Below are 10,711 nucleotides of genomic sequence, written 5' to 3' on the forward strand. Positions count from 1 at the left end.
TATTTGTGTACGTATATAATGCTGACTCTATGAACCATCAGCAAAATGCAGCAAAAATGTAAATATTTCTATTGCTCCTAGCATGGTGGAGACGCATGGTTATTCATCCGTAACGGTTGGCTGCGTTCGTGATTTTTTCGTGAATTTGATTGTGACATTACTTTCTTCCGGGTACTGCAACACATTCAAGGCCAGTGAGGGTATTGATAGAAATAAGAAAATGAAAATAGCAATAAAATTAACGTCAACAATGGTTGATAAAGGTACATGGATTTAGTTGATGCATCGTCCTTTCTCCCGTTCGAGCTCAATACGATGGAGACGCATGGTACACCATAGTGAACAACTGGCTGCGTACGTTAACTAGCTGCGTATGGTATACGAATTCAACGAAAAAGGAATGAAAATCAGTCATTATAATTATTAATAAATTATTAAATATTTTATTCGAAACAAAACTAAACACTGCTACAGCTCTGCCAGAGTTGACTTTCTTTACTAACACGAACAGTACACTACCCCGGCCTCGTACCGTCATTCAAATGGCAGCTAATTTTCTTCCTCCTGACCCACATTGCTATCGGGCTGCTTTCGCGTGTCATGCTCTTCCTCGGACGATGCACTTTGCAGCGCACTGTCTCTCTCCGTTGGCGGCAGGTAAATGGTGTAGATCCTTGCACAGATAATTAGAGCGTATTAAGAAATGGTTGATAATTTATACAGCGCCATAGATACCTCGACACGGGATAAGACTCATCGATGACGTCAAACATGCGCTTGAAGCGACAGGAAAGCAGGTTCTCCTCCGGACAGTATAGTGCGTTATCGACGGTGAACGCTTCCAGCGCAGTAAGTCCAAACTTGGTCATCTCACCGAGCCGTCGTTCGTAGTCAACTGTCAAACCGGTAAAGTGAGATAGTTTATTAGAAAAAAAAAAATGCCACCGTAGCCGTCATGCTTACACTGCAAGTCGTACGATCGTCGACGTTCTTCTTCGCTGCTTTCCTCACTGTGGCCGCCGCCGCCGGAAGGCTTCAGCGTCGGAATGAAGAACAGCAAACAGAGCAGGGCGATGAACTTGACGATCTTCTTGAAGATTACCAGCTTCAGAAGTATTTTGCCGATGGTAAAGAGATCAAACTTAAACTTTAGCTTGCTTAGTAGCCAGTTTTCTGGGCTGAAATACGGCATGCCATGGCTAACGGGGCCAGGTGGTGGGGGTGGTGGTGGTCCATAGATGGGTTTCGGCGGACCATAGACGGGCTTTGGTGCTGGTGGACCGTACTCTTTATGTGGGGCCGGTTGATACAGTTCATTGCCGGTGGAGGTCGGTGGTCCATAGCTTCCCGCAGGAACACTGTAATCGTACGAGCTGGATGGGACGATGTTGTAGTCGCCGCGTGATATCCGGATCGGTGTGCCTGTATAGGTGCATTAGTTTTATTGATTAATAGTAATAATTAAGATACATGACATGTAACCTGTAAAATTATCTTCTATGAAGATCAACAATTTTTTAGGGGTTTTCCATGATTTTTTGGTTGCTTCTTGATTTTTGTGTGTTCATTTCATGATTTATTCACCCTTTGCCATATATTTTGGATCCAATGGAACGATCAATCCAAGAAATCTAGATAACACTCGATAAATCGTTGGACGAATCCAAAAATATTTGGGAAGCATCCTAAATCAAAATATATTTTAACTATTTTTAATATTTTCGTTCAGATTCAGACAATTTCAGATAAAGAAGAATGATTATTATCACTTTGTTTTATTCAGAAAGGAATTTGAAACTAAAAACAATGTATATTATTTTGTTATCTTTGAGCAAATCCATTTTAGCCTTCATTCGTCATTTATGCTTGACATTGCGCAATGGTTACAGTTTACACATTTCATTGTTTAGAGTAATGTTTATTTTTGCTAACTTTTCTCACTAATGTCACGTCAAATATCAAACCGTCTGCCAACTAATCGCTTTCACTTCCGGCAACGACAAAACCCTGCCCCCTTACCTTTATACGGTAGTGCATTAATTTTGTGTGAATTTTTCAACGCCGCCAGATAGGAATCTTTAGCATTTTTCGCTTCCTCCACATCGGCAGCCGCACTGCAGCCAATGATGGCCACCGCCGCAACAGTCACGATCAGCGCCACTTTCGACATCATGCTTTATTGTCACTACCGTTAAATTACTGCCACCTCGTTGGCAAGGCAACGGAAGACGTAAGCACCAACCACGCTCTGCACCCGCGAACTGTACAACTACAACTGCTTTTCACCCTTTGCACCGATCGATCACAAACAACCTGTGCGTACAGTCACTTACAGGCGCCGTACCGTACACGTCCGTATCGCTCGAAAGCACTCCATTAACTGACGGCTCCCGGAACGTACACTAGACTACTAAAATAAAAGCTCGCACCGTAGGGCCCTTTTTCGGTGGATTGAGACAGATTAGAAACTTCCCCTTTCATTCGTTGGTATGGTAACCTATGGTAACGCGGTTGAGCGATATTCCAAAACCCAAGCACGCAATTGTTAGGGAGCGTGGGGCCAACGTGTGACGTGTCGTTTTGCAAGCGTACACACATGTTTCGCCACTTTTTGTCGATGTTGGATTTTGGGTTTATACATTAATATTTCGAATATGAATTCAAATAAGAAAACACATATGAATTAGAAGGAACTAAACCACAGGATATAGATAAAACTACTTGACTAATTTTGATTGCATGAAATGAACTGCTCGAACTACAAAAATGAACTTTGTAATGAACTATGTAATGAACTATGGAACAAACGAATAAACAGTTGGAAACAGACCGGCGATTAAGGTGCACTCTTCTTATCAAATTTATAGTAAGCTAATATCACAATCCAGCACTTTAGTGAACATATTTCACATTCGATAAAGAATGGTTTGAAAACCAACTTACTTACCTATATATGTTTATGCACGTACATTTACAAACTTACCTATAATAAAATAATTTTAAAAATAATTCCAACTTTGTATGGTTTAATCAAACTACGAATCAGCACGAGCTGTTAAACTGACATATGCGATTTTTTTTTTCAAATAAATTTTCAAACAATTTAAACCAAATAATTAAACTATTTTTTGAATAATTTCAATTTATGCTAATTTTGCGATATTTTTTTTAAAGTGAATATTTTGTAACTGTTCTTTCGCGATACTGCTTAAGAATCATAACAAGGGAACAATAGCTCCACTCTCCCGTACACTGCAGTGATCGCCTTCTTCGACCGAACAATATGGCTCAATTTGTTTCTGAGCCTTTTCTCTCTCTCTCATTTCCGATCTACCCTTTGTACCTTCCCTCATGTACCTGCTCCAAACAATCACACTACTATTGTTGCATTTGTTTGAGTGCATTCACGCATTCGATACAAACAAAAAAAAACCCATTCTCTCCCCCCACTTTATTAACACGCAAGCGTTGCAGCTAGAATGCTGCCCCAAACCCAGTCACAGACATACATCCGCGAAACGGAGAAGAACGAAAGAGAGGGAAAGAAAGTGCTTTCTCCAATCTCCAAAAATTTGCCTCCAAAGCAAACAAACGTGTGCCCGTCCAACCCCATTTAATAACTCCAGCGCGCCAGCCGGAACGCCAACAACACTGCCTCCCGCAACGCTCCGCCACTCTGCGTACCGACGCCGGAACTAAGAAAGCGCACAATCGATCGAAGAGAATTGACGGATCTTCCGCACAAGCGCGCAGAAGCAAAACATGTCACGCATGCTTTGCATGCGTAAAAGGTGGCGGGCCGCAAGCAGTGGTACGCGCAAGCATTCCTCCCCTTTTGATGGCCTCGAAAAAAAAAACGCACACACGCACGCACACACGGTGCAAGCGCGAAATCCCGTCGCACTGCTGATGCTAAGCACGTGCTACCCGCGCAACGGTTACTTCGACCCGCGCACAAACCGCCGGAGAGAGTTTTTTACGCGATCGATAATACCGAATCCGCAGCACACCGGTGTAGAACACGTGCAATGTGCAAGCCGGCCGTTTTCACAAAGAAGCGGTATATACAAAATTGTGCCAAACTGCGAACTGTTTGCAGATTGTAGATCGGAAATTCGGACCACTGACGCAAACAAGAGGGAAAGTTTACCGGATGCTTCGGCCCCATGATGTCCCAGGATGGAAGGTGATAAATTGGATGAGAGGAGTTTTTTTTTTCAATGGAGTGCGCGTGTTAATCAAGGTTATTAGTTGAACGTGTGACACGGAGGTAACAAAGCGAGAAACAGCAACAGGAACTGCTATTTAATGAGCGTAGCTGTTCAACGAACTATTCAACGACGTGACATGCTGAACCAACTGCAGTCGACCTATCGGACGTAGGTGTGAATTTGTAGTTTGTACCAAATGTTAGTTTATCAAACTAAAGATAGCAGTAAAAAGCATGACAATTTTCAGAACAAAAAAAATGCAATATTTATATTAAGCTATTCGTCATGGTTTAGAAATTTCGTAGCTATTTATAGCTGATAGCTTGCAATTCCAATAGCTCCAGCCAGATTTGCTCTTTTCTTCGATTCAATTTATAGAAGGCTATCAAAGAGCGGGCGTAGTTTATATCAACGAACAAACCTGTGACATAAAATCGATCTTTAGTCCCCAGCTCGTTGGAGCAAATGATAAAAATCCGTTCGTCGCTCACCGTTTTTGTGTAGCCTTAGTACAAAAAATCCAAATTAATGTATTATTCTAACAAGAATGAATGGTTTTCTGACAACAATTGAATTGTTCACTGCTAACAGTACAAAACTTTGCTAAATGTGATATATAGTAAGGTTAGCGGGATACTCCCGAGGCGGTCGCATGACACAGTCTTCATTCTCGAACGACTCAATAACATGCTCGTCATGGGTTCCAACCCAGAATAGACCGTTCCCTCGTAGCAAGGATTGACTATCCGGGTACGTGGTAATGGATTAAGTCTCGAAAGCCTGTTTAGGCCGGCATGTCCGCGTAGGACGTTACGCCAAATAATAGAAGAAGAAGCGGGTTACTCATATTCACCTACAAACCAATGCGCTAGAAATCTGCAACTCAAAACCTCGCTGATTTCCCACCATAGAAATAGGAACGAACGTTGTCGTGTAGCGTAGTTCATTTTCCCCGTGAGAATTACTTAAGAAAAATTAATTCGGACAAAAAAAGTTTTGTTAAAGGTAGATGCACATGTCCTGCACGCATTACATCCATTTTCATGACAAAAAACGATGGAAAAACTACTTTATTTTTAGATCCGGCACGACCATTCCCTCGATGACCAAAAAAAGCTTCCGTTTCACAGATTTTTGTGGTCCAATTATATTGATATCCAATAGGACGATACCAATAAATTATGGGAAAGAAACAAAAATGTATGGGATATGATGAATAAATCGTGAGACGAGCCCAACAAATTATGGGAACTGACCAATAAATCGTGCAAAACCCTGTAATGATCCCAATTTCATACGATCATTCCTATAAGAATAATACATCATATAGGAATCTTTTGTAACTACGGCAACGCAAACCTATGAGCGACGATCTGATTTTCGTCGTTCGCTCGAACGTGCTGAGGATTTCGACCTTGTCCTGCTCCTACAAGAAGCGGATGTCATCATAGTACACATTGGAAATATGGCTCCTTTCCCCATGCAAACGGGACAACGTTACTGCGTCAGCGGAGAATTAAAGTAAGACCTTTTTTATCATTCGTTTTCGTTTATTTGTAGGGTTCTTTTTTTGCATTTCTTTTTAATTTTTGTTACTTTTCTTCTCTTCTCTTTCCTTTTCCTTTTCCTTTACTCTCAGCTTTCAGCCCTCTTTTCCGCTCGCCTCCGCATTACTTCTCTTTATTTTCTTTGCTTATCGTTCTACAACTCCAAGCCCTCGAATCGTGATGACAACTTGCGACGACAGAGATATATCCACTCACACACTCACACACTCATTTGTCCGCAGCGGAATAATCCTATTTTCACGTGCCATTATGTATATAGGTGTGTATGTAAGTGTTGTTTTTTTAGTGTTTGTGTATATTCCCCATTTCGGGAAATCTTTCACCTTCCAGAAATTGTTGCACTGTTTTGGATGCAGTGAAAAGTTTAAACGGAAAGCATAAAAAACATATACAAAATACTAAACACGGTGTAAATACGGAAAATGTTGGTACAGCGTGCGCGCGTACGCTAATGGAAATTGTCTCTTCTACAACAAATGGGTCACCACTTTTCGTTTTCTGCTTCTTCTTCTTCTTCTCGTAACCCCAACCTCTCCTGCTGGCTTGCTTGCCTCGATCGTACAATAGTTCACCTCACCTCTCATAATTATCAGTTCAGTTTTGTCGTAGTATTTGTGGGTGTATATATAAGTATAAAAAAGAATCAAAACAGACAAAAAACAGTTACTTTCATATAATATGGAAAATATGTTCAGGTCATTTCTTATTGTTTCCTTCCTCTTCTTCTTCGTTTTCTTCGTTTTCGTACCGCTCGGTCCGCCACTCATGGGACCATTATGGATCGAATCGTCTCCCCACCCACCCACGCGCACACAAAAGCCGCTAGGAACCCCCCCCCCCCCGGGAGGAAACAAAACGGTAAGCAAAATCGTGTCACATAATTATGGCATCTTCAACAACAATAAAGCGAAAAGAGTTCTTTTCTCGAAGGAGTGGAGTGGGCTCCTAAACAAAACGCTTTCGGACCGATTTTGCTTCCTGCCTCGCATTAATCGTTCGCAACCCACTCCCTGTACTAAACCACAACACTTGCTCCCTCCATGGACCTGTGTCTGTTTCCTCTCTTTTTCGTTCCTCTCCTCTCTAACTCTCTTCTTTTCGCTGCTTTCGCCTTATTAGAGTATAAGTAAATAGTGCTTTTTGCTTCCTTTGTTTGTATCTTCTTCTTTTTTTTCGTTTGTATGTGGATTTATTCCTTTCCATTGTGATTCTTTGTGTTTGTGTGTTTTATGGATGTTTTTCTTTGTGTTTAGTAGATTGATAGATTCATCACTTTAAGTTTTTCACATTTTTTTTGTATTTATTTTCTCCTCTTTTTGTTTTGGTGTGTTTTTTCCTTTTTGCGTGTGTGTGAGTGTATGTATTTTCTCCCTACAAAAACATCACGCCCCCTTTCACTCCCTTACTTATACTGTGGGGTACTGTTTGGGAAAGTTTAGTGTGCTGTTTCTTTTCAAATTGTTTTCTTGTGTTGTGTTTTTTTTTGTTTTATAATTCATAAAAATATATACTTCTCTCGTTTCTTTTTTTTTTCTTTCTTTTTCCTCTTCTAGTGGTTTTGTTTATTTTTTTCTGTATCTTTCCTTATTTTCATTTTCTTCCTGTTTATTATTCTTGAGTGTTTTTTTTCTTCTCTTCTTCAATTAACTTTCTTGGAGGGTTAGGCAGGGGAGTAATCCTAATAGTGATTGCCCCCCCTTAACATTAAATGTTCAATGCTTTTCACGTCTTTCGTGTATTTTTTTGTTTGTTTTTGTATTTTTTTGTTTATGTTTTTACTCCACTTACTGGGTTTGTGTTTGTGTATTGTACCATTGCGTTAGTTCTTTGCTTTGCGTTTGGCCTTTCCTGTATTCCTGATGAACCCTACACGACATAAGCAATCATAGGTTTTGCGGGGCTTTGTTTCTCCTTCCGCCTTGCTTGTCACTTATCACTCTTGATTTAAACAAAAAAATCAAATCAACAAAAATTAAGAAATGCTCGCAAAACATACATGTTGTTTTCTTGCGTACCACCTTTCCTTTCTCCATATCTCACTCATCTTGGCTGTGTGGCTGTTGAGCGCTCTTCTTCGGCATTTCGCTGCATTGTTCGCCAACTTGTGTTTGTGGGTCATGTGATTTTTGTAGCTTTTCGTTGTTGTTGTTGCATGGAGTACGATCTCCGATTTCCAAATGGTGTTTTCCTTGTGCATGTATAATTTCTCGTTACTTTCGTTTCTTTGACCAAACTAAAACAAACATAATTTTAATGTGTATTACCGCACTAATATTACGCCAATAAAACTTTGCTACCAATTGTTATTTCTGCTAATCATTCTCTACTGTTTTAGCTACTCATCGAAAACCGTCGTCCTTTTCTCTTTCTAGTTTCGAAATTTTTGCAACACTTCTTGTAACCTTGTGTGTGTTTTTTACTAGCAAAATAAAAACCAAAGCAAAACCCTATCAATTTTGTGTATTTGTATACGCCCGCCCGTTCTACTGCATTTACTTTCCCCCAAGCGAATCGGTGCCAATCACCCTTATCACGCTTCGACATATGTACGGGCCCACGCACCTTCCTCTTCATCGTTAGTTTTTGTTGTGATTTTTGTAACACCATTTTTATCTCTCACATTTCTCTCGTAGCTTTCTCTCCTGCTTTTGTGTTAAGACCAGTCTTTTGTGTTTTTTTTTCTTCTTTTTTTGCGACACAATACTTTTCTAAAGCAATGTCTCTGTAGCAAATGTTTTCGTTTATTTGTTTGTTTTTTTGTGTGTTTTGTTGCTTCCTTTTCTGCACCTACTTTTTTGTTTCTTTTTGCCCTTTTTTGTTAAACTCAATAATCGCGCACGTTACTAGTAATACAAGCCAGAACAAAGAGCCATTTTGTTTGGTATGGTACAAGTATCCGCGTTGTCTGAATGTAGAAGCGCATGTTTAGGGAGAGTTTGTTTTCGCTTTGTTTGTTTGCTTATACTATTATTATCCAATGCGAGAAGATGAAATGGAGACAGTGGGGATAAGGAAGAGGTTGTTGTATCCGGGCACGGGAGGGCTAATAGATCGGCACACAGACACACAAAAGATGGGAAGTGTAATTGGCCGTTCTGTTTACCACAAATGAACCACACAAACACCATTGTCCTGTATGTGCGTTTCTCTCCCCCAGTCGTGTGCGTTCTGGCCCGCCTACTGCTACCGACCCGGTTGCAACGGAAGTACGGGGTAAAGGGGTTGCTACGGGCTACTGGTTTTCGTCTTCATGTAAGTTTACTTCGTATATTGCTTCTTAATTTCAGCGAGTTAAACCTCGCACACACGTATGCTGCTCTTGATTTCACTCTTGCATTGGTGGTGGTGTTTTTGGAGATGCTTCTTATTCTCTCTCTCTCTCACTCTCTCTTTCTTAATCCCCGATCTTCTAATTTCTCGTTCGTTAGAAACTTCTTAATACTAGAACGGCGTTGTTTGTGATAGGGAAAACAATAGTAGTGTAAGCCCATTTAGGAAAAGTGAAAGCGAATGGTTTAGACGTTAAGATGAGGAAAAAACAAGTTATCTTAACAATTAATGATGTGAGTGAGTGAGTAAGTGTAAGTTAACGGGGGTGAGGAAGTGTTCGATTCTTCATCATCCACACTGGATGATAACTCACAAAAGAACTGATTTAGAAAAGAATTTAAAAAAGGATCAAATGCAAAATGCCGTTACTGTTGGGGGTTTGGTTTACATTTTCATTTTAAAAAAATCATTAGGGTAAAAAAAATATTCTCACAAAAAAACCTCACGTTTCCTGAGAGGTTTCAAGCTGCTAATAACATACAGCTTCATTAGCAAAGCTTATGCTAATATCATCAACATGATGCTGCTTTATACGCATCAACCCTTTGCTGGACGTTCAATGTTCACAAACAACATCATTTAAACTTTTGTATCGCTTTTTTCCCGAAGAAAAATCGAGCACTTTCAAAGTTCTTCCTCCCAACAACTTCACACAGCAAAATCGCTCATTTTTTGCGCGGTTCTTCCATCGTTCCTTTTTTACTTTAACATTTAAAACAACAACAAAAAAGATGTACACTGTACAATTAAATAAAAAAACGAAAGAAAAGCACCCACACAACGTTACAGTACAACACGCATGGTCAAAACGGGTTGTACAACAGTGTTTTCTTTAAAAATGTAGCAACATCTACCCAACAATGGAAGAGGAGAATGGTGAAGTTCGTGTACAGGAATTAACGGACACCTCTCTCCTTTTGCCGTCGATGTCCGCACATGTGGTTTTACACCCACGCTGCATGCCATTGACAATATTGCAAGAGCATGTGCTTCCCAATATTGTTTTTGTTTTCGGGTTTCGGGCTTTCCCTGTTCCCTTTTCCCCTGTTTCTGCCATTTTTTAGTGCCGCTTTGTTATGTTTTGTTCTTCTTAAGGATTACAACACTTTACTTGTCGTTCTCATCACTAGTCGACACTCTGCCTCTACTGCTCTCGTAGTCGCGTTCGCGGTATTCACATCCTCAAGAGCATGTGCTCCCCGCGCTCACATAAAGAAGGTAGGTTCGTGGTTGTGTTCCTGCTGCGCCTCCTCACCGCTCATCACACCGCCCAGCGTGTGTGTCTCTTGTAACTTCCCGCCCCCTGTGGCCATTACACTACACTGCTATGCGCCACACGCTACTACTTCCACACTACATGCGAGAAGCTGGGGCCCGCACAAGGCGCGTGCACAAGCAATGGATTGCTCAAAAAAAGAGTAAAAATAAACCGACAGCTTTTCTTGCAGCCACCGGTAGTCGGCCGACAGGCAAACGAGTGAGATATGTGCGCAAACAAAAACAAACAAAAAATGGTTGCGCACCACTCTACATAGCGCGTCCTCTAAGCTACGCAGCAGCGCCGACGGTTTCGTCTCGAAATACACTTATCACTCTGAGCGT

The 10,711-nt window shown here is 40.8% G+C and overlaps 1 protein-coding gene across 1 annotated transcript; it reads right to left on the reverse strand.

The window, feature by feature from the left end:
* Positions 1 to 434: 434 nt before the first annotated feature.
* Positions 435 to 2,575, reverse strand: LOC121588872. Its single transcript, XM_041907306.1, has 4 exons — positions 2,020 to 2,575; positions 964 to 1,422; positions 736 to 895; positions 435 to 673 (listed from the first exon to the last, which is right to left on the reverse strand). The coding sequence occupies exons 1-4, from the start codon at positions 2,171 to 2,173 to the stop codon at positions 550 to 552; spliced, it is 897 nt and encodes a 298-aa protein (XP_041763240.1). The 5' UTR covers positions 2,174 to 2,575; the 3' UTR covers positions 435 to 549.
* Positions 2,576 to 10,711: the final 8,136 nt, after the last annotated feature.

The sequence above is a fragment of the Anopheles merus genome, chromosome 2R, assembly GCF_017562075.2.
Source record: "Anopheles merus strain MAF chromosome 2R, AmerM5.1, whole genome shotgun sequence".
NCBI classification, from domain to species: Eukaryota; Metazoa; Arthropoda; class Insecta; order Diptera; family Culicidae; genus Anopheles; species Anopheles merus.